Here is a 27013-nt window from a genome sequence, read left to right as displayed (position 1 = left end):
ATGGGGGAGTTATTGAAATCCGGGGGTCTTACAGGTAGCACACCCACACCCTTAATGGCTCCCACACTCACTCCCACTAGCACTGCTAGTAAAGGGAAGGGAAAGGCCAAGACTAGGAGAGATACCAATGTGGCTAATTTAATTAACATACAAGGAAAAGAGAGAGCTAAAGAGTCTATTGGCAGATTTCTTATTGCTCATGGCATGCCATACCATGTTTCTCGTTTCTCATTCTATAAACAAATGTGCAAAGATATTTATGCTGCTAGTCCCTCATATGTACCACCAAGAGAGACTAAATTATGCACCACTATCCTTGACAAGGAGTACTCAAAAGTAAACATTTTGATGGAGGATATGAGACAAACATGGATGAGTGATGGATGTTCTATCATCATGGATGGTTGGATCACTATCAAACATCAGCCACTCATCAATCTTATTGTCACTAGTACAGCAGGGGCCTATTTTCTTAGAGTCATTGATTGTTCGAGAAAAAAGAAGGATGCATCGTTCCAATTTCAGATTTTGAAGGATGCTATAAAAGAGGTAGGGGCTTCAAATGTTGTGCAAGTAGTTACTGATTCAGCCCGGGTGTGTAAATTAGTTGAATTGATAGTAGAGAGCACCTCTAGACATATTTTTTGGACCCCATGTTGTGTACATGCATTGAATAACACCTTGAAGGACCTTGGAAAAATTGATTGGATAAAGGCTATGGTGTCTGAGGCTAAAGACATGCAAATGTTTATTTGCAATCATCACACATCTCTTGCATTATTTAGGACATTTTCCAAAAAAGAATTCCTCAAGCTTGTGGAGACTCGATATGCTAGCTACTTCATTTTGTTGGAGAGGATGCTTGAGGTCCAAGAGGCCTTACAATCCATGGTGGTCAATGCAGAGTGGAATAGATGGCATGAATTAAGCACCCCGGATGGAAGACTTGTCAAACGAAGAATCCTGGATGAGAACTAGTGGACCACAATGAGGTAAGAAACTTAAATAATTGACATCATAATTGTTATGGCATTGCTGATTTAAATAAAAACATTTCTGATTTAAGCACTTGCTGATTTTTTAACATATGATGTTTCTCACTTGCAATTTTCTTTCATTTGCAAATACATTTGCTCCTTCATTGACCCTATTGTGCAGGTTGTTAGATATGTTGATACTGACTCTCCTAGCCTTGGAGAGATTTATGAGACCTTTGATAGCATGCTTGGGCAAATCAAGCAAGCTATTAAAGAGAACGAACCTACTTTGGAGTTTTATGAGTATCTTAAGCCCATTGTCACGAAAAGGTGGAACACTATGAACACCCCACTTCATATGGCAGCCTATGCAGTCAATCTGAAATGGTATGCACCAAGGCCTGGGAGAGTGCCTCCATCTAGCGATGAGGAGGCGAGTTTAATTTATGTTAAAGATTTCTCATTTTATAATACGTTTTTTAAAAAAATTATTTTATTTGTAAAGTTTATGAACTCTAACTTCTTAATTTTTGTTTGTTCACTATAGGTGAAGGAGGGCTTCTTCAAGGCCCTTTCAAAAATGTATAATACAAAGGATGCTGCCAAAATTTGAGGGCAATGGCTTGACTTTGCCACTCTTCATGGTCCAACATTTGGTAGACCAGAGGCGAGGACTGATAGAGCTACATTAGCTCAAATGGACCCGATTGGATGGTGGATATGGCATAGTAGAGATGCACCTGAGTTGAAAGGCTTTGTCATCCGCCTTCTCTCAGGTTGCGAGTTCCTCTGTTATAGAGAGGAATTGGTCTACATATAGCTTCATTCAATCGGTCAAGAGGAACAACCTTACCTCTAGACAATCGGAGAAGCTTGTGGCTGTTCATAGTGTATTGCGACTACAAGAGCGACAGAGTATTGAGTATTGATAGACTCCAGCACTACGTTGGGATGTTAATCCTGAGGATGCATTGCAGATTGATGAAGATAACACACCTCTGAGGCTGCTTGGTGTTCCATTGGATGAGGACCCCCTGCCTACCCCTGCCAGTCATTCAAAGGAAGAGACGGATGATGATCTTGATTTAGATAGAGATTTAGATTCCTAGAGGACAGCCATATATTTGGCTTTTCGCTTTGCAAATACTCAAATACATTATTTCTTTTGATTATTATGGAGTTGGACATCTCATTTACACTTCTAGTATTTACTTTCATTATGTCATTTTGATTTCATGCATGATTACAATACATTGATACTTGGAGCCGTTGGGCATTTTTGCTGATTGTATGCAATATTCGAATATATCATATTCTCATTTTGATTTTAATCTTGATAGTTTTCAATTTCCACGTATTCTATGGTGAATGGTTTATCAATGTTATCATTGTTATTATATGCATATTTGAAATATATCTCTAAAGAAGTCTAATTCTCCATATATAAAAAATTTAAAATCCCCTATATTTTATAGCTGTCCCCTAAGGTCCCGTCCCCTAAATTTTGGCTTCGACCCGTACCCGTACCGGAAACACATTCTTGTCCCCTAAAACGTCCCCATCCTGGAAACTTCATGGAGCATAGAGGACAAATAATCGAAGACCATTCCTTGGAACACAAGGGATCCTCACAGAGGGTTAGGAAGCCTGATTGAAGGAATCCTTAAGGATATGTACGAATAATTTCATATGTTAATATCAAAATTGATTTTAATAGTTTATGTTGCTGCGATTTTTATACAATTAATTCTTCGCAAACCAACCTAAAGGAGTGGGGTCATTCCACTTCGTGGGAGTGGCACTACTTGTTGAGTAATCTTTAAGTTTGGTTCTAAAGAAGTTTGTTGGTCTACTGCTAATCAAAAGTTTTCTTGATGTCATTAAACCCTAGTATGAACATTCATGTCTAGCTATTGTAATCATAAAAGACTAAGGTGATGATTGGTGAGGAAGATTAGAAAATATTCAAGTTCAGATTGTCGATCAAGTGCAGCTGTCTCTTAGTATGCTCTGTCAGATTGGTCCAAAGCATTACTAGTGCCCTTTGGATATGATTGATTACAGTATTTGTTAAATTATGTAACTTGTAACCATACTATTCTGATAACAGATCGATTTCATCTGATATAGCATGAATAAATATTGATTTAAATCCTTGCCTTGTTCTCCTTAAGACATCAGCGTCTATCCTTGTGTAATAGTTTAAGACTAATTTAAACTCCTTAGTTTATGTTTGTGTTGAACTCATTTAATCCTTGGAAAGTCGCCGACTTCTAGAGGTTAGGCATACATGGATTTTGGAAGAGACATGTCCTTTCTAAGGACATGTCCCTTGATTTCTTTATTTCTAGAGGGTAAGGTTAAAGTCTAAGAGCACACAAGAAAAAAGACAAGTTTGCTCCTTAGTCAATACTGTCCACATTCAAATTGCAGAATTAAAAGACAGAATTCTGAATTATATCTCTAATTCAATTGGAGGCAATAATTTGAAGTTATTTTCAGCAAAAGCAAAGGGGAGGAAGAAGATCAAATCTAGTCTATATTCAGTCATAGAATTTGTAGAAACTTTACATGGTATCAGAGCTCTAGTAGTGGAACCTAGGCTCTATAAAATTCAGTAATCAGACTTTATATATATCTAGCAACTATCTCCTATCTTCAATGGCATACACAATCAGACCCAAGGACAGGTTTGATGGAAAGAACACTTTGATGCCTGGAAATTCAGAATCATGATGATTCTTGATGAAAATGAAGTAAAACAATTTATTCATAAAGCATCCAAACAACCTCCAGTTGAGCCTCATAAATCCATCTGAAGCAAAGGAAATAGGAAAGCCATTCAAATCCTATTAGATGGAGCAAAAAATGATATCATACCCATGCTTACAAAACATTAAATAGCATTTGATATGATGAATGCATTACTAAATGCATATGAGGTCAACAATGCAACTCGAGTTCTCGCACCAAAAAGGCAATTAAATCACATAGAAATAAAAAGAGGAGAATCAATGAATTCTTACTTTCTAAGAGTTGTCGGCATTAGAGATGAACTGTCAAGTATAGGAACCATTATTACTGACACAGAATTAACACTAATGGCTATAGATGGATTATCAAACTCATGGGAAACTTTTGCACAAGGAATAAGTGCCAGAGATAAACTTCCTGACTTCCTGACTTCAACAGACTTAAGGGGGATTGTCTTCAAGAAGAATCCAGAAAATTAAAGAAATGAGGGAAATTGAAAATAGAAGATGAAGAACTTCATGTTCTTAATACGAACTTCTATAAGGGCAAGAAGAAGCATTTCAAGAAGAAAAAGGGAAATCAAAAGAATCGCAAACCCAAGATAGATCTATCCAAAATAAAGTGTTTCAAATGTAATGAGTTTGGACACTACAGATCTAATTAACTTGAGAATTCTAAATAACAAGCAAACTATACAAATGTTACTAGGGAAGAAGATACCTATGAGCCTAAGAATCGTGTATTGTACTCATCACTATCAAATGAAATCTCAAGTAAAGCATGGGTAATTGATAGTGGATCATCTAGACATATAATAGGATACAAAGAAGCACTAGTCTCAATTTTAAAAAAAGTTAATGGCGAAGTTACCATTGGTAATAATTTAGCACATTTCGTCGAAAGAATTGGAAACTGCACCTTGAAACTAAAATCAGGAAATTCTCTTCTTCTAAAAGGTGTACTCTACGTACCAGGAATAAAACGAAATCTAATCTCAATTACATCACTTGAAGATGATGGGCCTAACGTTGCATTCATGGATGGTAAAGTAATCACCTGGGCTCCTCAATCAAGAAAGCAAAGTTGGTTGGTTAGAGAAAAGGATATTTGTATGAATTGAATTCAAAATCAATTCGACCTATTCAAGCCTTAATTCATGAAGTTGCAGAAATAAATGAAATATGGCACAGAAGATTAGGGCATCTAACTTTCAAAACCTTATCAACTATGGAGAAGATGGTTACTGGTCTATCTAAACTAAATAAAGACCACTCAAGCATATGCAAAGGGTGTGCACTAGGTAAGAACACCAAAAGTCCATTTCATGATAGCACTAGAAAAACAAATAATGTTTTGGAATTAATTCATTCAGATTTATGTGGACCTATCTCTGTTCCTTCTCTTGGAGGATTCTGGTACTATATTTTGTTCATAGATGACTTCTCTAGGAAAACAGGGATTTACTTCTTAAAGTGCAAAGAATCAGAAGAAATCCTAAAGAGATTTAAAGAATTCAAAAGATTAACTGAAAACTTATCAAGACATAATATTAGAACTCTTATAACTGATAATGGAGGAGAATACACCTCAGAGTTGTTTAAAAGGTTTTGTAAAGAAACAGGAATTAAGAGGGAGTACACCATTCCTTATAATCCAAAACAAAATAGGGTAGCAGAAAGAAAGAATAGAACAATTATAGAAGCTGCTAGAGCTATGATATTTGATCAAAACCTAGAATATTATCTTTGGGCAGCAGCCTCTTCTACTGCTATTTATATTCAAAATCGAAGTCCTGACTCTTACCTTAGAGATAAAACTCCTGAAGAAGTCTTTACTAAGATTAAACTCAATATAAGTCATCTTAGGATTTTTGGGTGCCTCATATATATCCATGTTCCAAAAGAAAAGAAAACCAAGTTAGAACCCTTTGGGAGAAAAGGTATTCTTGTAGGGTATAGTGAAACATCTAAGTCATATAGGATTTTCATACCTGGACAGAAAAGTATTGAACTTAGTAGGGATGTAATTTTTGAAGAAGATCTAGCATTCAAAAGAGCCCTAAGTTCTAAAGAACCTTCTCCTTTAACTAGTTTTGAAAGAAATACTGAGTCTGAGTCTGAGTCTCGGAAGGAGAACATAGAAGAAATTGAAGATGAAATTCAAAATCTAAATCTTGGAGAAAATCAAAATTCAAAGAAAAGACCACTTTGAGTGATTAAAACAATTAAGGAAGCACAAGACTTTGTTGCACTTTCCGGAATAGTCAGAGAAAGAAAAAGACCTAAAAAATTCTCTAGTTATACAACAAACATGAGTGATTTATCCAAAACAGAACCAACCAATCCTTCTGATGCTATTAAACATACAGCTTGGAAAGAAGCTATGACAGAAGAATACCAATCTATTATGAAGAATGATGTTTAGGAAATTGTTCCAAGACCTAAAGGAAAATCTATTGTTTCGTCCAAGTGGTTATTTAAAATAAAGCATGTTGTTTACGGTAGCATTGAGAATATAAAGCCAAATTTGTAACCAGAGGATTTTCTCAAATAGAACGGATTGATTATGAAGAAACGTTTACTCCTGTCGCCAAATATACCTCTGTAAGAGCAGTCCTAGCAATTGCAACGTCGAAGGGATGGAAAGTACATCAAATGGATGTAAAAACAACATTCCTAAATGGAAAGATTGCAGAAGAAGTATATTTGGAGCAACCTGAAGGATTTGAAACTCATGATCCTAACGTTTTTGTTTGCAGGCTCAAGAAAGCTCTCTATCGACTTAAACAGGTTCCAAGAGCTTGGTATGAAAGAATTGATAAGTATCTCACTGGCTTAGGATTCTCCAAGAATGAAGCCGATCCAAATTTATATTATAAAAGAGATAAAGATGATATGATAATTATGATACTGTATGTTGATGATTTACTAATAACAAGTGATGATCATCTTATAGATCAATGCAAGAAAGATCTAATTAGAAAATTCGAAATGAAAGACTTGGGACTCCTTCATTACTTCCTAAGACTGGAAGTACGGCAGAATTCTGACTGTATCATACTTAATCAAGGGAAGTATACATCAGATATTTTGAAAAGATTTGGAATGTGGAATTGCAAGTCTATGTCTTCTCCAATGGAGACTAATCTACACAAACTTAAAGAAGCAGCAGCAAAATCACCTTCCATAGATTCTACTCTCTACAAATAGATGATTGAATCCCTTATGTACTTAATAAATACAAGACCTGATATTTGCTATGTTGTTAATGCCTTAAGCCAGTTTATGTGTGAACCAAAGGAGATTCTCCTAGTTGCAATTAAACACATTATGAGATACTTACAAGGCACTCTTAATTTTGGACTCAAATATGAAAAAGTTGATTTAGATTTGCATGAATTCACTAACTCAGATTGGGATGGATGTGTTAAAGAAAGAAAAAGTTCTTCAGGATGTTTCATTTTAGGATCAACAATGATATCTTGGATATGCAAAAAACAGTCTTCAGTAGCTCAGAGCTCCACATAAGCTAAATACATTGCAAGAATGATGGCCTCTTGAGAAGCAGTTTGGTTAAGGAAGTTACTTGTGGAATTATTTGGGCAAGCTATGAATCCTACAATTATTCATTGTGATAATTAGAGTTCCATCAAACTTTCGGTGAATCCAATTTTTCGTGACAGGTCTAACCATATTGAAATTCATTACCATTATGTAAGAGATATGGTAGACAAAAATTCTGCAAAATCAAAATACATTTACACTGTAGATCAGACAACAAACATACTCACCAAACCTCTATCTAGAATGAAGATAGACCACTTCAGAAGAAGACTTGGTATGGTTGAATTGCAATCCATTTGTATTCTTTAAATTATTAATAAAATAATTTTTTTGTCAGGCTATTGACTATTATGGGCTCCACCATTTGTGTTCATTATTTAAGAGGTGACGATCTCTAAGATAATGAACATTTGTATAAAAGACATTATGAGAGATGACGATCTCTTAGATAATGTGTTGACCAATAGAGTTCTACTGTAAGATCTAGGTGAGTTCAAGATCATATTGTGATGTAGACATTGTGATGTAGGAATACTAGTATCTATGAGTCACAACTTGGATAAATGAAGAATTTAAATAACTCTTCAGATTTATCCTGTACATTGTATTCTTTGCATAGTAATGAGAATCGCTCGAAAATCGCGGCGATAAGATTCAAGGTGGGCGATTTTTTTGGAGTCAAGAATCGCGACACCCGATTTTATAAGGTGAATTGCATGAATCGCTAGTATCAGTGATTCATCCAAAAAATCGCATGAATCGACTGTAAAAATCGCCAAGAAATCGCCCACAGCCAAAAAAGCATGGAGTTGTAAATTTAAAAAAAATAACTTATTTTTTTAACTTCTTTTTGACCTATTCTCTTTATTATAACCCTAAAGGGCCTTCATTTGTTAAGCATGAGTAGAAGAGAGGAAAAGTGAGAGAGAGAAGAAAATAAAAGAAAAGCCATAGGTATCTAATCGGCAAGAAGGAAGAGCACCAAAGAGATCAACAGTCCATTTGGGGAGGCCATCACTTGCATTGGGAGCATCAAGGAGCCAATATCAACACTCCTCAACTCATTTGCAAGAGGTAAGTGCTATTTTTTTTTTTGCATGTTAGTGTATTATGCATTTTTTGTTAAATTTTTATAGTTTTCAAGATTTTTAGTTTAGATCTTGAATGTTCTTTATTTTTACTAAGTTGCAAACAAGGGTTTGTTGTTTTGTAGCTTTTATTAGCTTCAAACTTTGATATTTTACATTAAAAAAATTATTGCAGCAGCCTTTGCTTTCATTTTTCGCAAATTCGCAATGGGTAAAAAATATGAATGTTGGAAATATAACGAAGAGTTTCCTGGAAGAACCAAATATCAAACAAAATGTATGTTTTGTAAAGAAAAAATAACTTCTGGAGGTATTTATAGATTGAAATACCAGATTGCTGCTATACTTGGATACGATGTTACAATTTGCACTCAGCAAACTCCTGAGGCAAAACACACTTGCTTAATGGCATTAGAAAAAATTGAAAAAGACAAAGCGAATAGGAAAATGCAACTTGAAGGGTTAAGGGGTATTGGCTCCCATGTTCCCGCATCCGCAGCCGCATCCACATCTGCATCTGCATCAGCTTCCGCATCCGTAGGTTGTGTTGGAAAGGGTTCTTCTAGGCCTCCTTTTTATCCTAGTTCTTCTGCTCGTGCTAGTGCTAGTGCTAGTGCTAGTGCTAGTCGGTCACATATTGAGACAGAGTCCCACACCAATCTATTGTAGCCAAGAGTACAGAAAAACAAAATGCATAGTTACTTTGTGCCCCGCACTACTCCTGGTTCCCAACCCACGCTTGAGGGCATGGGCTTGAACAAGGAGATTCATGATGCTGCCAGAAAGGAGATATGCAAATTTTGGTACTTTTGCAACATTTCATTTATTGCAGCTAAGTAATTGATTCTTTTTTCTTTGTTTTCATTAAAGTTAAAATTAAAAGTAAAAGTAAAACTTTAATTATATCTACTTGTTTTATAATGAGTCTTTGACATCTAAATTTTTATTTGTGACAATTGGCAGAACATGATAGATGCAGTTGCTATTTGAGGTCCGAGGTTTAAAGCTCCAACTGAGGCTAAGTTAAGCGGATACCTCTTGGATGAAATGGTAGAGCACATGAGGGTTGAGCTCGAGGAGAACCGAAAGGAGTGGATTGCAAAGGGTTGCACCATCATGACTGATGGTTGGACAGATAGAAGGAATAGAACACTCCTCAATTTTCTTGTATCCTATGGAGGTGATTGATCATTCTACTTTCCTACATACATAATTGTAAATTTTGATTTGTTGAATGCTAATTTGTTGATGATCCATTTAATATTATAATTCGTTGTTTTGTTACTTGTAGGATATACCATGTTCATCAAATCCATTGATGTTTCCGCACATGTAAAAAATGCCACATACTTATGTGAGGCTATTGAGGAAGTCATAGCAGAGGTGGGGGAACAAAATGTGATCCAGGTGGTGACGGATAATGCAGCAAGTTATGTTGCTGCAGGTAAACTTTTAACTTTTCAAGTTTTGAAAATAAATTTATTTGAATTTTGAAATTTGAATTTCTAATTGACTTAAACTTGTTGTAGGTAAACTTTTGATGGAGAGGCACCCCACCATATTTTGGTCCCCTTGTGCGGCACACTGCATTGACCTCATGTTGGAGGAAATTGGCAAACTTGAGTTTGTCGAGTCATGTGTAGGAAGGGCAAAACACATATGCAAATTCATTTATAATCATTCATTTGTCCTTAGTACAATGAGGAAGTACACAGAAGGAAAGGAGTTAGCTCGCCCAAGTATCACGAGGTTTGCCTCGAATTTCATCAACCTGCAATCCTTGTTAACATTAAGGGATGAATTGAGGAGCTTGTTTGTTGGGCGGGAGTGGATTTCCTCTTCCTATGCTACGACCACTGCAGGGATAGATGTAGCGGAATGCATATTTGATGAGGATGGTTTTTGGAAACCCCTACAGAAATCCTTAAGGTAAATTTATTGCAATTTAACATTTAGTATTTTACTTTTACTTTAAGTTATATTATTTTATATTTAAGTTTTGACTCAAATTTTTTGTTTTACTTTATATGTAGGTCACTAAGCCCCTTGTAGCTTTGCTACGAACTGTTGATGGGGAGAAGCCCTCTATGGGCAACATTTATGAGGGCATGGATAGGGCAGAGAAGGCCATCAGAGCCCAATATGCAGGAGTGCAGGAGAGGTATGGCCCTATTTGGGACATCATCAATAGGAGATGGCAAAATTAGCTCCATCGACCCATCCATGCAGCAGCTTACTATCTGAATCTGGCATTTCATTTCCGTCCCGAGTTCAAGGCGGATGCGGAGGTTCTCATTGGCTTATACACAGTGATTTAGAGGTTGAGTAGCAATGAAGATAGCACTGCTACAATTGTTGAGCTAAACCAATTCAACAATAAAGAGGGGCCACTTTTCTCTGGCAGGATGGCCATAAATGCTCAGACAACACTACAGCCAGGTAAAAATTAAATAATATATTCAATCTTCATGAATCTAGATTCTAAACTTAAAGTTGATTATGTAATTTTAGAGTTAACTTGTAATTTGCAAATTAGACTAATTATTTTTATTTTCCCTTATTTCAGATAGATGGTGGCAAATGTTTGGGGCCACAACCCCAAAACTTCAAAAAATTGTCATCCGTATTCTAAGTCAGCCAAGCAGCGCTTCTAGATGTGAGCACAGTTGGTCCATGTTCGAGCACATCCATTCGAAGAGGAGAAACAGGTTGACAGTGCAGAGGTTGAATGATCTTGTCTTTGTTCATTACAACCTCCACCTTAGAATCAAACAGATTTTGGGCACTAACTCCTCTCCGATCATTCTGGAGGAGATTGATCCAGAATCAAAGTGGCTCACAGAGGTTGTGGATCCAGTCTTCACTAAGGAAGACCGTGCGTGGGTTGACCGGGTGGATATAGAGGCTGAGGCAACTAGAGCACGTTCTTCAGGCATTGGTAGACGCACACGTGCACGCACAGACACAGGCCCTAGCAACGTTTGTGAGCCCATCTTACATGCGGGAGATATGGCTCGACAGTCCTCTAGGACCTACATTAGACGCCTTTCTACTAGGCAAACTGGATACTCGGAGGCTGAGGCTGAGGCTGCAGCCGAGCTTAAGGATGATGTTGAGGATGATGATGACTATGAGCCTGAGGCTTGAGCCGGAGCCTTGTTTTTATATTTTGTTTACAAATATTGATATTGAATCATTGATAAACATATGTTTCAAACTTTCATGGATCTTCATCTTAGATTCTTACATACATTTATGATTTGATGTCTTATGGATCATCTTACATACATTCTATGATTTAAATCATTATGATCATTTGATTTCTATTTACTTCAGCTAGCCTACAATTTACATTTTAGATAACATAGTTACGTATGTGATGGATTTTATGTTCCAAACTTCCATGTTTATGTATGTTAAGTTTTAACTTCTATTTGATGATGTTATAGTGTGTTTAAGTTATATTCAATAAAGGGTGCATGAAATAAGTTTTAAATTGTTAAAATCTTTAAAATTAAAGGATTTTTTCAAATTTGCCGATTCATCGCCGATTCATTGCCGATTTACAATTCGATTCGGCCTTGCCAATTCCGATCCGATTCCGATTAACGTTACTTTGATTCTTTGCAATACTGTTATCACTAGTAGCAGTGATTTGTCATATTACAGATTTAGTAATATGACATTGCATCATGTGTTCTATGATACCACATGCTAAAAGGATTCAGATAGATATAGAGTATCAATTCTTGCTTGTTCATCTTTATTGACGTTGCTAGATATGATATCTCTTAGTATGATTATCAAGTTAAGAGGGAGTGTTAAATTCTGTAACTTGTAACCATACTAATCTGATAACAGATCGATTTGATCTGATATAGCATGGATAAATATTGATTTAAATCCTTGCCTTGTTCTCCTTAAGACATCGGCATCTATCCTTGTGTAATAGTTTAAGACTAATTTAAACTACTTAGTTTATGTTTGTGTTAAACTCATTTAATCCTAGGAAAGTTGCCAACTTCTAGAGGTGAGGCATAAATGGATTTTGGAAGAGACATGTTGTTTTTAAGGACATGTCCCTTGATTTCTTTATTTATAGAGGGTAAGGTTGAAGTCTAAGAGCACACAAGAAAAAAGACAAGTCTGCTCCTTAGTCAATACTCCCCACATTCAAATTGCAGAATTAAAAGACAGAATTCTGAATCATATCTCTAATTCAATTGAAGGCAATACTTTGAAGTTATTCTCAGCAAAAGCAAAGGAGAGGAAGAATATCAAATCTAGTTTATATTCAGTCATAGAATTTGCAGAAACTTTACAGTATCAATGAATGATGATCATGCTTACTCAAACAATATGGTTTCTGGTGATATTGATGGTTTGCAAGTAGCTTTAATGTTCTATATTCAATGTGTTTAGTTATGTTATGTTTCTATGTATTTGGACATGCTACCTCATTTGGGATCATTCTTTTGGTTCAGATATACTTTGCACTTACAAATGGAATGTTAATTTGGTTCTCACCTTGGTGCGTGAAAATCCACGGGCTTCAAAAGTGGTTCGGAAGATGTTCTTGGCTGACTGGTTCTACAAGCTTCAATTGCCTATTGACATGTTGCAGTTTGACAATGGAGTTGGCTAATGTGCAACTGCAGACCACTGGATCTAGCTTAGAAGAGTGCATTGAGATATATTTAGGTCTTCTTTATCTCTTGGCGTGGACCCCTTCATCGTATCTTGAGTATGGATGCCCTATTTTATGTAATAATGTTTATCTTGGTAGAGGCCAACCTGTAGTAAAGCTTTTAATGATCTCTCTTATATTTAAGGAATGCAGTTCAAGGGCAGAGGTGCATGTATGGGGTTGTGGAATGAGAATGAAAAAGGAAAGAATTGTGTGTTGCCAATAAGAAATCTGAGCCTAAGAGATATATTCAGAGACAGTGTGTCATATCAGAAGTGTAAGCCTAAAAGAACTATATTCAAAGACAATGTGTTGCAGATCAGAAGTTTGAGCCTAAAAGATATAAGTTCAAATGATCAATTGTTGCTAATTTATGTTCAGGAGGTTCTTCCTAAATCTATTCTGAGATCCATGCTGCTGGATGATAGTGAGTTTTCTATCAGATCTTTTTGTATCTTGTCTCCTGAGACTGAATTTCAATTGTACTAGTATTTTGTATTTATCCCTGAGGCAGAGAGCCCTAGATGTGCAAGTCGTGGTAGTGGTTTTTCTCATCTTTGAATTTTCCACATAAATCTAGTGTTCTTGTGTTGATCCTATTTTTCTGCTTTATTGATTTGCATGTGGTAATTGCTTAAGATGATCTGAAATTTATCAAGACTTGAATTGAAATTGCTATTAAGGTTTGGACTGATTTACCCCTCCCCCTGCTCCCCTCTCAGTCCTGTTGTGTCTTCAACATTGTAATGGATATTATATATGTTAGCATGTATTTCACAAAATTGCATGCCACTAAGCTTCTAACTTGTTGATGGAAATAAAAAGCAATTGCTATATTAAATGCCTTATTCATTTCTCAAAGTTGAATTCTTGTTAAAATGGCTGCAGTCTGACCTAAGGTTCAGCATAGCAACAGCACACCAACTTCTGTAGTTTTATCCATTTTTAATGATAGCTCCTACAACCATCTCTGCATATTGCCTTACAATTTCCTTCTTAGGATTGTATTTGTTTACAAATCCTTTTAATCTCTTATCATGAGTAGCAATTTTTGTGTAATCCTTTTGAAAGGTAATGTCGCTGTCATCAGAACAAACCTCACTACTTACACTCTAGGACATGAAATAAACTTTCTTATCGACTTCCAAAGGAACTGAAATAAGCTGTTCATAGAAACAAGAAAATGCTACAAAAGCCTGTCCAACTTAAGATCAACATGGATAATGTTCCACCAAAGGGACTTTTGTTACAACAAAATTGCTCTAGGTTTTACCTGTCGTTGACGGCGAATCATAGCTGGTAGATCTGTGTAAGGTAATTTAGAGTCAAGTTTGCACTCCATGAGGAGGCCTCCATCATAGTCCTTAATGTACCTGAATCATATTCATAAGATGTATTACCGATCAAGAACAATGCACTGCAATGAAAACAAGATGAAATATTAATAGTATCTCACTAAATAATATCAGAAAAGGAAGGGGACCACATTGAGCTGAAAAGTTCATTACAATAAGGATTACAGGGATCCAAATTGATTTTTGAATATCTTCATAAAATTACAATGGAACTTTTCAAAAATATTGATTTTTTAAGTTTCAAATAGTCCTGTGTAGACAGTGTCTATGGATTTTTATTCCATAAATGAGGTCCGTGGCTGCAAGGAATGCATAGTTAAAATCAAATCAATATTGTGTTTGAGAAGGATACCCTTTCCATATCTCTTTCTCCAAATAAATCTCCTTTGTAAAACCCTGCACAGAAAGTCATTGTTGTGAAGATATTGCCACACATGTGAGTAAACATATCTATCTTAGTTTTAGTTTAGTAATTTTATATAAAAGTAGGTCATCATCTCAAGGAAAAAATTAATTTTAAATAATATTAGGTCATCATCTCAAGGAAAAACTGAAGAGCTCACATTGCATAAGATGAATGAAGGTTGTCAATTTAAATTTTTAATTCACAGACAAGGAAAGTAAAGATGTTCATGCAACCAAAGACTCTATGATTGAGATCTGTGATACTGTACTAGAAAAGGCATTTGTTACAAATCAAGATAACAACATATACAAGATATCATTATGTCCTGAGAACCGCCTTAGGTAAAAATGTAAATATAAATAAAAAGACCCGCAATTAAGAAAACATCCAGAAACAAGAAGATTGGTCTCTAGAAATGGGCAGAGCTTGGAGCCATATATCTTAATCACCCCCAAAATAGTAAAATAGATTCTCTCCAATCCAGTACAAAATTCCCAACAAAAAACTACTTGATTGCAGATAGATAACAACACATATTCTTTATTAGACAGTGGTGATTCAGTCTAGAGGCCCCTACATTGAAGAACATTGTCAGTATAACATTCTGTTGGAATAGGTATGAACCATATCCTCCATGAAAAGTGCAGCCCTAGTGAATCCTTCATATAATAAGCATCCATAAATTATCCTAAATTCAAGATTATTTCTTCAATCCAAACATCTGAAATTAATAAGCTCTGTGTGTGACGATAATCTCAGCCAAAACCCTCTATCGCTTAATAACCTATAAATTTTCTTTAATAATGTTTGCTAGAATCAGCTTTGTTCTCAAAAAATAACAAACTATTCTGCCAAAGATATAATAAATGATCAAACATAGCACAATTCCGGACAAAAAGCTAGGTCTGTTAATCACATCTCTGATGTATGGTTTCCACTTCCAGCATACCCAGGCTTCACTCACTGAAAATTATCTGTATGTAGAGACTCCATAAAAATATAAAGATCTTTAGAGCTTGAATGTATCTGGCTAACTGGTACCCATACTATCACTCTCAGTCCCAGGTACTTGACTAGAAGCTTTCAAATTGTGAAACCGAAGGCCATGGCTACTCTATTTTCTGTACATACTGGAGGATTAAAGAAGAATACTTCTGATTTCACCTCATTTATTTGCTAAACAGATGCCTTTGCATAAGTAAAGAGTATGGACTTGATGTTCTTGGCCTCTAGAAAACTTGCCTCCCTAAAAAGGATTATGTCATCAACAAACTGTAGATGGGTGACAGCATCCATTCCATCTGCAGGCATGACTCCCATCCACCAAATGTTTCCCCTAGACAAGCATATCCGGTGAAGGGCTTCCAATCATTATGATCCAGAGGCATGGTGATGATCTACATGCCTAAGGCCTGGATGTTCAAAAATATCCCTCTGGGCTACCACTGAGAAGGATGGAAAAGTGAGAAGATATGCAGTCAAAAACAGATCCCCGCAATAATTTGTGAAACCTAAATTTTCCATGTACTTTCATGAGAAACCTCCAATCAACTCCATCATATGCCTTGAAGATGTCTAGTAACAAGCATACTTTTTGTTGTAAGAGACTCAGACCTCAATGTAAATTGTATTATATCATGGATGCTTATTATACTTTTGTGATTGATCAATCGGCAATAAACCTGCTTTTTTTCCAAGAAATGAGGTAAGGGGCAAGGCCTATAGAAGATTGTGATTGCGTTTGAAATGATTTTGTTCTTGTTGTGCTTTGTCAGTTCCTTATCTATTTTAGTTAAATATGTTGTGCTGTTTTGATGTACACAGCTTTACCTCTTCTTCAATTCCTCTGTTAATGAGGTATTGGGTCAATGTACAAAGTTCTTTTCTTTTTATATATACTACCCTTTATTGAAAAGCTAAAAATAACATAAAACATTCATCAAGTATCATACCAGATAAGGGAAATAGAACAGGGCACCTGTTTAATGAAGTAGCCAACAGCATTATTATCAGCATATGTTAAAAAATAAGTGAGACCATCCTCATCACGTGCATGTTGTTTCAAATGGTTCATTAGCCTTGTCCCATAACCTTTCACTTGTTCATCCGCAGTGATAGCACAGAAAGCTATTTCTCCGAATTTCTGACTGTTTGAAGAAAGCCACACACACACAAAAAAGACGGTTATTTTTCCTCAATGATCGAATGAACAGCATATGACTGAATAAATAGCCAATAAAGCTTAGGTACCTGATGTTTACCGTACAGGGTAAACGGAGAGTTATCGCATTAAGAGACTAGAATGTACCACAGAACAAGATACTTTATTATATAAGCTACTTTTAAGGTACTTTTAATTAGATGTTACTAAGATAGAGTGCAAAAAGAAATTATGTATACAAATTTGGCCATGGCTAAAATAAACCAACCATCAGAATAGAGAAGATATTTTTAGAAACACAGATAATTTAATATGTCCAAAACTGTAAACCTGCTCCGATCTGTTAATTACTGACAAATTAAATAATGCATTACAGCTCCTAAAAAACATTAGCTATTCAGAGAAGCAGAAATCTCCCAAAAACCTGATTATAATGTTGTTAGGCAACTCTTTCCTGCAGACAATTTTCGTCCCCAAAAATTCTGGTCTTTTTAAAAAATCGACTGAAATTTTCAACATTTTGTTTTGCATTAGAAATTGCATTTGAAATCTTAACCAATCTCACCCCAACTTGTGAAACCCTCAATACCTATGAAATGGAAAAATATTTTATTATACTTTTAGGGCACAAATACAAACGAGCACTCATCAGGACATGCATAGAAGGTGCAACTAGTTGCAAATTTGCAGAGAGCCATGGAGTGGTGTGCTTGAGTCAAAGGGAAGCAGCTTTTTCTTGTAACACCTTGCAAATAAATTATATAACCTCACTGTATAGAAATAGTATTTACACCAAATTCAACCATGCTGATGCATATAGATGAATACATTGTTAAGTATAATTTTCATTGTGTACATCACAAGTATCAAGGATCATTCAATTTTAATTATCAAGACTTAAAAAGTTAAAATCTATCTTATTTGGCATTGCGCTTCCATCCAAAGAGATAGTGAAAAAATTAAAGAAAAAGTGGCAAGCAACCATATATTAATATTAATCATAATCTGGTTCAAGAGCTCATGGAGGAAAGAACCAGTAAGAAAACCTCCAATTCTTGCTTGATTAAAATTGAAAAGATAGTACAAATAAAACCTCTGTCAATAGTTAAGGAAAGATCAATCAATAACTGATGGACAATAAACCCCTACTGGCCACCCGCAATATAATTATGGAAAACTGGACTACACACTTAATATAGTTCAACCCCGAACTAAGAAAGCAAAAAAAAAAAAGTGAGGGCTTATACTATAGGAAGGATCACCTTTCACAAAAAATGCTCTGGGACCCTGCATATAAGGAATGGTCACATAAAATCAAGGTTAGCAGGAGACAGGGAGACTTGGAGGTCTTTGGTACCGATAGGGCTATTTTTCAAGCAAGAGACGGGGGTACTTTTGGAAACATCAATTTTTTTAAATATAGTTTTAAAATTCCTAAGAAATACCATAGATTCATAACATAGTGCTTTGAAAACAAGAATAATAAACATTGAAAAGTTATAAAAATTAACATTCAAAATTAGAGGATTGCACATTTCAAAAAACCCATTTCATATCTCGTTGTCATAGCTGATTTCTCAATATTGCATATGATCATCATCGTATCAGATTAATAATGGCTGAGATTATCATTAGATTCATAACACATTGAAATTTGGAATTCAAAAATATATAGTTTGATGCTAAATTGCTGATATTCAAACAAAAAATTGAATTGTAAACAAAAAATCAGAATCTATCTAGTATCTAGTATGATGATAATACTATGCTTTAAGTTTGTTTTTAAGGCAGAGATGCGCGGGAGACTCCATTTTTTTGGTTTGGAGACACGGAGACTTTCGGAGACCCCATCATGAAGTATCCCACCCTTTTTAAAGTCTTAGAGATGCGTCTCCTAGTAACACTACATTAAATGTATGTTGGAACAAAGCCATAAAAAGAAAAGCACATCCATACACTGCTGAAAAAAATGGAAGGTTCCTGCCAAAAATTAATCAAAGCATTTTCTTCGATCCCCTGCTATGGAAGCAAATATCCCGTCCAAAATTGTTCCCTCCTAATGCTTAAAGACCAAAATTTCGTGCCACAAATATCAAAGATACCCGCTGGAACTAAATGCAACCCTATGAACTTTCAAAGTGGCCAACCTCTTTGTGAAATAGGGAAAAACATAGCAGCAGCAAAAGCCCATTCCCGCAGTGACTTTCTTTCTATGAGTTAATCCATGCTATACATAGACGATGGAACCAAGTAACCAACAATACTCATACACCCAATATCACTGGAATCATGTGATACCAACAGCCCACTAAGGCATCGATTCAAACAGCCTCTATTCACCTAGGCAAAGAAAGCATAATTTTTAGACTTGTCAAATCAACAAAAAGGAAACATCAATGAAGTATAGAGACCCCTAAATTGCACCAAAGCCACAGGCAAAACCCAAATTAGTTTATGTTCAATTTAGTTCTTCCCACAGATTGGAAATCCAATAGTTTTGTCAATTCTCTAATAGGATTACTCAATCAATCTTGGCCAACAAATGGGAATTACCTCCTGATTCAATTCCCTTGCAATTTAGGCTTCGCTAGACCTGGGGGGTAGACCTTCACCTTAAACCCTAATCATGTGGATCAAAGCTTTTCCATAGCAAATTTAAACTATGTAAATTTGTAAGTTGGCAAAATTATATAAATGCTTTGAGACATTTACTTGTGAAATGAATATTATTTAAATGAAAGCAATAGTATTTATGAGCTATGGATATGGCAAAATATTGAATTAAAGGCCTCAGACATCAACCCACTTTCACAAAATAAATTGCAAACTGGTCCTTTATCCATCCTTGAGTAAATAGAGTCAAAATTCCTCCAGATCGTTATATACAACCCTAAGAGTTAGTGTTATACAATCCACTACTTTATAGACTAAAGTTTCAATTGGCAACACAACCCCTAGTCTAACTTAATTTAATTTCTTCAAGAAAACCAATTAGACAAATTTCACATAGACAATATTTCATATGCAAATTTTGATAAAGACTTTTATTGAAATCAACCTCTTCACCATTAGTAGCAATTAATTTCAAAATCAATAATCGCAGGGGATAAATCTAAACAAAATACCTTGATTTTCAAGATGAATAAGAAAAACATGGCTCTTGCATTAATTTTGAAAATGAGTACAATAATTATGTGCTTCAATTACAACCATAGTAATAAGAATCGCCTGAATGCCGGTTTCGCAATTCGATTTGGGCTTCTCAGTGTTTTTTGAATCATTGAACCAAATCGGTGATTTCATTGCCATGAATCGCCGATTCAGCAATTCATCCAAAACATTGCCAAAATCGCTTGCATGAATCACAAAAAATCAATCCGCACGCCTTGATAAAACGTCAAGTCAAATTTTAATAAAAAACACATCTTTTTTAATGTTATTTTGTCTTTCCTCTTTGTTTTAACCCTAAAGGGCCTTCTAATTGTTTAACATGAGTAGAAGAGAGGAAAACTGAGAGAGAAGAAGAGAAAAGAAAAACCACAAGTTTGCAACCAGCAAGAAGGAAGAGCACCAAAGAGATCAAAAATCCATTTGGGGAGGCCATAAGATTGCATTCGGAGCATTGAGGAGTCAATGGCAACACTCAACTCATTTGCAAGAGGTAAGTGTTGAATTTTTCTTGTATGTTAGTGTATTATTCATTTTTTGTTAAATTTATTTAGTTTTCATTTGCAAGTCTTGAATTTTTTTAGTTCTACTAAATTGGAAAGTAGGCTTTGTTGTTTTGTTTATTAGATTGAAACTTTCAGGTTTTAACTAAATTTTCTGTTAGAATAAGTGAAAAACTAATCTCCCAAGAACACTTGCATGCATAACCCTGTCACATGGATGAAGCAAAGAACAGAAGCAAGAAAAAATCATGGAGGCCAAAAAGCCAAATCCATCTTATGGACATGCAAAGAGCAATATCTCATATAATCCAATAAGTGAATGATAAAATACAAAGAGGTGAATCCTTATAAAGGAATCACGAAACCCGAAAAGGGAAACTAAAGCCTAAAAAAGCTAGGGTTGCACAATATAATTAATAAAATATTAATTATATGCACCTACAAGATAGCTTAAGCAAACTAGAGTAATAGGCAACTTAATTAATTAAATCAAAGTAATTTAATTAACAAGTTAGAACAAATAATTACTCTAACACCCCCCCTTAAGCGAAGCTTGGGAGGAAGCTAACCTAGCACAGCTATGAAAGAAGAATTGGGTCCCGGCAACAAGGCCTGATCAGGTACCCAATCACAACAAAATCTCTATAAAGTGGAGAAATAGAGAAAACCACATGGGAAAAACCCTATTCCAAAAAGAGATAGCAAAGAATGTTTCAGAAGAAGGAACAAAGAGATCAGAAGAGAATCATTAAAGCATGAAGAACTGCAAAACTCTGTCAAAATGCTGATCTATAGAACCTCCATGGAAATAGAAGGCACGAACCATCAACCAAAGGAACCTCCATGGAAATAGAAGGCACGAACCATCAACCAAAGAAGCATAGAACAGCAATATAACCTCCCCTTAAGGCAGGTGAGGTGACAGGCAGATGAAAAGATGGGCCAAAAATCTCCTACAACACAGGAGCTAAACACATCGAGAGTGAGGTACAAACACCAATAAAGGCACGTGTCATCGACACTGCATGAGAAAATAGAGAAAGAGGGCCTATAAGCGGCAAACAACTATCCCCCCCCATGGCACTTTATAAAATAGTGCGAGTACAACGAATCACAATGATGAAAAGGATCCCGAAATGCAAGAGTGGCACTTTATCTCAGTGCGTTGCATAAAGATGCTTACAATGAATATCAACAATGATCAGAAAAAACATAAGGCTGAAACAACAGAAGGTAAAGCCCAAAACGAAGCAACTGAAGCAACAAAATCGATCTCCGGACTTGAAACAAACAGGATATCCACCAGAATGCTAAAACGCAAAAGATTGAATAGGATGTGCTTGGAACAGAATCTGGAACAACAACCAGCATCACTGGAAAGAGCACAGAAAGAGCTTTCCAACGATATAAAGAAGTCCAAAATCGGAGATCGGAAGCTCAAGATACGCCTCCCGAAGTGCAAAATAGAACATCCGGCTTTGACTGCCAAAACAGGCAACCAAACTGCATCAAAACCCAAAAACACCTGTACCAGCATCTCCGTCTCGGAACCAGCTTTCTGGCGCATTTTTCGGATCAAAAAAATACGTCCGTATGCTCAAGTTACGGAGAAAAAACCACCAGGGCCTCTGAAAATGCATGAAAAATTATTTTTTTTTAATAAAAAAATAATAAAAAACAAAAAAACATTATAAAAATCTCCACCACCGGCGGTGCGGCGGCCGGGCGGCGGGAGGGTGGAGGGCCGCCACGGGGAGGAGCTACGGCGGTGGCCGCTGCGGGCCGCCAGCGGTAACCGCTAGCAGTGGCCGTCAGCGGTGACCGCTAGCGGCTCCGATGCGGTTAATTAACCGCCGCGGCTAAAACTGCCGCAAAATGTTTTTTTTTGCAATTTTTTTGATTTTTGACGCCTCGTATTGCATGCAGGGGGCCGTACGGCCCTGTCAGACAAAAAAAAATTTGCCTCCCAGACCAACGGTGTCCAAAATGGACAAATTTTATATGGATTCTGACTGCAAACAGCCTTCCGAATCTAATGGAAGCATCCGTTTGAGCCCAAAGTGCCCCAAAAAAAAAATTTTAAAAGTTGTCCGTACAGCCTCCCACTGCTCCGAAAAACGCAGCTTCTGAAAGCTTCAACAAACCACGAACAGAGAGCAGCAAGCTAGCTCTGATACCATGTTAGAATAGGTGAAAAACTAATCTCCCAAGAACACTTGCATGCATAACCCTATCACATGGATGAAGCAAAGAATAGAAGCAAGAAAAAATCATGGAGGCCAAAAAGCCAGATTCATCTTATGGACATGCAAAGAGCAATATCTCATATAATCCAATAAGTGAATAATAAAATACAAAGAGGTGAATCCTTATAAAGGAATCACGAAACCTGAAAAAGGAAACTAAAGCCTAAAAAAGCTAGGGTTGCACAATATAATTAATAAAATATTAATTATATGCACCTACAAGATAGCTTAAGCAAACTAGAGTAATAGGCAACTTAATTAATTAAATCAAAGTGATTTAATTAATAAGTTAGAACAAATAATTACTCTAACATTTTCTTAGTCCAACAGCTTTAATTTTCATTTTCCACATTGGGTAAAAAAGATGAATGTTGGAAATATACCAAAGACTTTCCTGGAAGAACAAAATTTCAAACAACATGTATGTTTTGTAAAGATATAAATTCTGGTGGCATTTATAGATTCAAATACCACATTGCTGCCATCCATGGACATGATATTACAATTTGCACTCAACAAACTGTTGAGGCGAAATGCACTTGTTTAGTGGCATTAGAAAAATATGAACAAGAGAAATTAAATAAGAAAAGGCAACTTAAAGGGTTAAGGGCTATTGGCCCCATGCTCTCACAACCGCATCTACATCCACATCTACATCTGCATCCATAGGTTCTGTTGGAGAGGGTTCTTCCAGGCCTCCTTTCCGTCTAAGTGCTAATGCTCATGCTAGTGCTAGTCGTTCTTATACTGAGATAGAGTCCAGCATAATTCAGCTTAGAGTGCGGAAAAATAGATTAGATGGCTACTTTGTGACCTGTCCTACTCCTAGTGCACAAGCCACGCTTGAGGGCGTAGGTTTGAACAAGGAGATTCATGATGCTGTTAGAAAAGAAATTTGCAAATTTTGGTAATTGCAGCCACGTAATTGATTCTTTTTTATTTGTTTTCTTTAAGTTTAAAGTTAAATGTTAATTATATCTACTTGTTTAATCATAGATTCACTTTACATAATGATTTGTCATCTAAATTTCTAATCATAATCTATTTGTGACAGGGCTCCTTATTGGCAAAACATGATAGATGTAGTTGTTATTTGTGGTTCGAGGTTTAAAGCCCAACAAAGGTTGAGTTGAGTGGATACCTCTTATAGATGAAATAGTAGAGGATATGAAGGTTGAGCTTGAGGACCACCAAAAGGAGTGGACCAAAAAGGGTTGCACAGATAGGAGGAATAGAACACTCATTAATTTTCTTGATTCCTGTGCAGGTGATTGATCATTCTACTTTCCTACATGCATTGTGAATTGTGAATCGTGATTGAATAATTTAAATTTTGATTTGTTGATTGCTAGTTTGTTGATGATCCATGATAATTCATTGTTATCTGAGATGTACCATGTTCCTCAAATCTATCAATGCTTCCACTCATATCAAAAATGTCACATAATTATGTGAGGTTATTAAGGAAGTCATAGCAAAGGTGGGGGAATAAATGTGGTGCAAGTGGTGACAAATAATGCAGCAAGTTATGTTGCTACAAGTAAACTTTTAACTTTTCAAGTTTTGAAACTAAATTTATAGGAACTTTTCTAATTCTAAGTTTCCTAACATGTTTAAATTTTTAATTAATTTAAACTTGTAGGTAAACTTTTGATGGAGAGGCATCCCACCATATGTTGGTCTCATTGTGTAGCACATTGCCTTGACCTCGTGTTGGAGAAATTTGGCAAGCTGAGTGGGTCAAATCATGCATAAAAAGGGTCAAAAATATATGCAAGTTTATCTACAATCATGCATTTATCGTTAGCACAATAAGGGACTACACAGGAGGCAGGGAGTTAGCTTGTCCATGCATCACAAGGTTTGCCTCAAATTTTATCACACTACAGTCATTGTTGACATCAAGGGCAAAATTGAGGAGCATGTTTGTTGGGCGGAAGTGAACTACATCTTCCTATGCTAAAACCACTACAGGGATAGATGTGGCGAATTGCATTTTTGATGAGGCTCGGTTTTGGAAACCTGCTAAAGAAATCATTGAGGTGAATTTCTTACAATTTAACATTTAGTATTTATTATTTAATTGTTTAATGATTTAGTTTTACTTTTAGTTTTATATTTAAGTTTGGACTCTTTTTTTTTACATTATATCATAATTACACCACCCTAGGGACAGTGGGACGGCCGAACGGAGGGACAAGTTTCCGAGATAGGGGGACATCAGGGCCTTGATTTGGGGACAGTGGGGGGATGGTGGGGGGACGGTAGCGAGGGATAGGAGGGGGTGTATATATACATATGGTACTTTAAATGCTAGTTATGAAAAGATGTATTGCAATATAAGATATAAAGATGTAAAAGAGTAAATACTTGAACATTGGATGGAATTGGAACATCGAATTCCACTAAATAGGAACGGACAAAACCTTTTGTTACTTTTGAACTGTCTTATCTACCAGAAGAAACAAGATGGCCTTCGTGTCTTTGTCTAGTTCTAAATCTTTTGTCACAGAATATGACGATGCAATTTTGACACCGACCAGCCCCCTATCAAATGTATCTACTCATAAAATTACATCCCAATGGCCTTTGGTGTTTCTCTTTGAAACTTCAAACAAATTCCACTAGGCCAGTAATTATTATAACAAATGGATTTGTGTCAAGTTTCTCCTTACAATCTTGAAATTGATTTTAGACGTCTGCTTGAAGTTGTCGTTACTGATTCCGACACCACTAGGCCAATGAAGTATTGACGAAAGGAGAATAAAGTCTTCAATCTCTATTCAATTTCCTACATTCACAATCTTCCAATTGCTCCTTCAATCCAATCTTCAATAAATTCAGTCTTTATCGTTTTTTGTTTTTTTCCTCTTTTGGCATATGTGTTTGTACCCACAAGCTGGCAGGACAGAAAGCTCTGATACCATTGTAAAATCCCCATTTCTTAGACTTACTAAGAATGTAAATTTCCAGTTGGATCTAACAATTAAACCAGATATCTTTGCAAATTTTGATCTCATATAATTTATTTAATTCAAAAAGATTTCAATGTATATATAGGAAATATTATTCTAATTGAATTTTTGATATCCATATTTATATTTGACTCATCTATTTACCACAGAACTGAGAATGGAAATATTGCAATATAGAGAAAGATGCACATGTTCACTAGATCTGGAATTTAACCAAACTTGTGCAATTTTGTCCATAACTTTGACAATAAATATTGATATAGTCATGCTCACTCTCTGATTCCACTAGGTGAGAAGGATTCGACGAAAGGAATAATTTATTCACCACCTTAACAATCAAACTTCTCCAATTCCATTCTCAAAATCATACCTTCCACCTTCTTGGCAATGCCTTTATTAGGGAAGAAATTCCCGTAATACAACTTCCTCCAAACTACTCTTATATTTAATGATTTAATATTTGTTTTTGATTTATTAACTAATATTAAATAATTATAATTAATTATATTAGCTTATAAAATATTTAACTAATATTAGATAATTATCATTATTTATTCCATCTCTTAATTTAGGACATTACAAATCTGTAGTGTCCAAACTTTTTGCATCTAAAGCATTTGATTTTGGATAGATCTTTCTTAAGTTTGTCATTCTTTTGATTAGCCCTTTTCTTCTTGAAATGCTTCTTCTTGCCTTTATAGGAATTTGTAATAAGAACATGAAGTTCTTCATCTTCTGTTTTCAATTTTTCTCCTTTCTTAATTTTTATAGGTTCTTCCTGAAGACAATATCCCTTAGTCTATTGAAGTCAGGAAGATTATCTCTGGCACTTACTCCTTGTGCAAATGTTTACCATGAATCTGGTAATCCATCTATAGCTATCAGTGTTAGTTCTGTGTCATTAATCATGGTTCCTATACTTGCAAGTTCATCTCTTAGGTAGCAACCTTTAGGAAGTAAGAATTCATCGATTCTCCCTTCTTTATTTGTATGTGATTTAGTTGCCTTTTTAGTGCAAGAAATCTAGTTGCATTGTTAACCTCATATGCATTCAATAATGCATTCAACATATCAAATGTTGTTTGATGTTTCATTAGCATGGGTACCATATCATTTTTCACTCCATCTAA

At 35.7% G+C, this 27013-nt stretch overlaps 1 protein-coding gene across 6 annotated transcripts in view; it reads right to left on the bottom strand.

Moving 5' to 3' along the window:
* Positions 1-27013, bottom strand: part of HAG1 (histone acetyltransferase of the GNAT family 1) — a 181530-nt gene that overhangs the window by 51745 nt on the left and 102772 nt on the right. For all 6 annotated transcript variants that reach the window (XM_089831454.1, XM_089831450.1, XM_089831451.1 and 3 more), the window contains exons 5-7: positions 16809-16977; positions 14777-14820; positions 14343-14442 (exon numbers count right to left, since the gene is read on the bottom strand). In XM_089831454.1, coding sequence (XP_089687580.1) covers positions 14343-14442; positions 14777-14820; positions 16809-16977 — 313 coding nt within the window. The remainder of the gene's footprint in view (positions 1-14342; positions 14443-14776; positions 14821-16808; positions 16978-27013) is intronic.

Source organism: Cupressus sempervirens, chromosome 5 (assembly GCF_028749045.1).
Source record: "Cupressus sempervirens isolate cs-2001-9-10 chromosome 5, ASM2874904v1, whole genome shotgun sequence".
NCBI classification, from domain to species: domain Eukaryota; kingdom Viridiplantae; phylum Streptophyta; class Pinopsida; order Cupressales; family Cupressaceae; genus Cupressus; species Cupressus sempervirens.
Note: the sequence above shows the minus strand (reverse complement) of the source record. Positions and strands in the feature narration are given on the sequence as shown.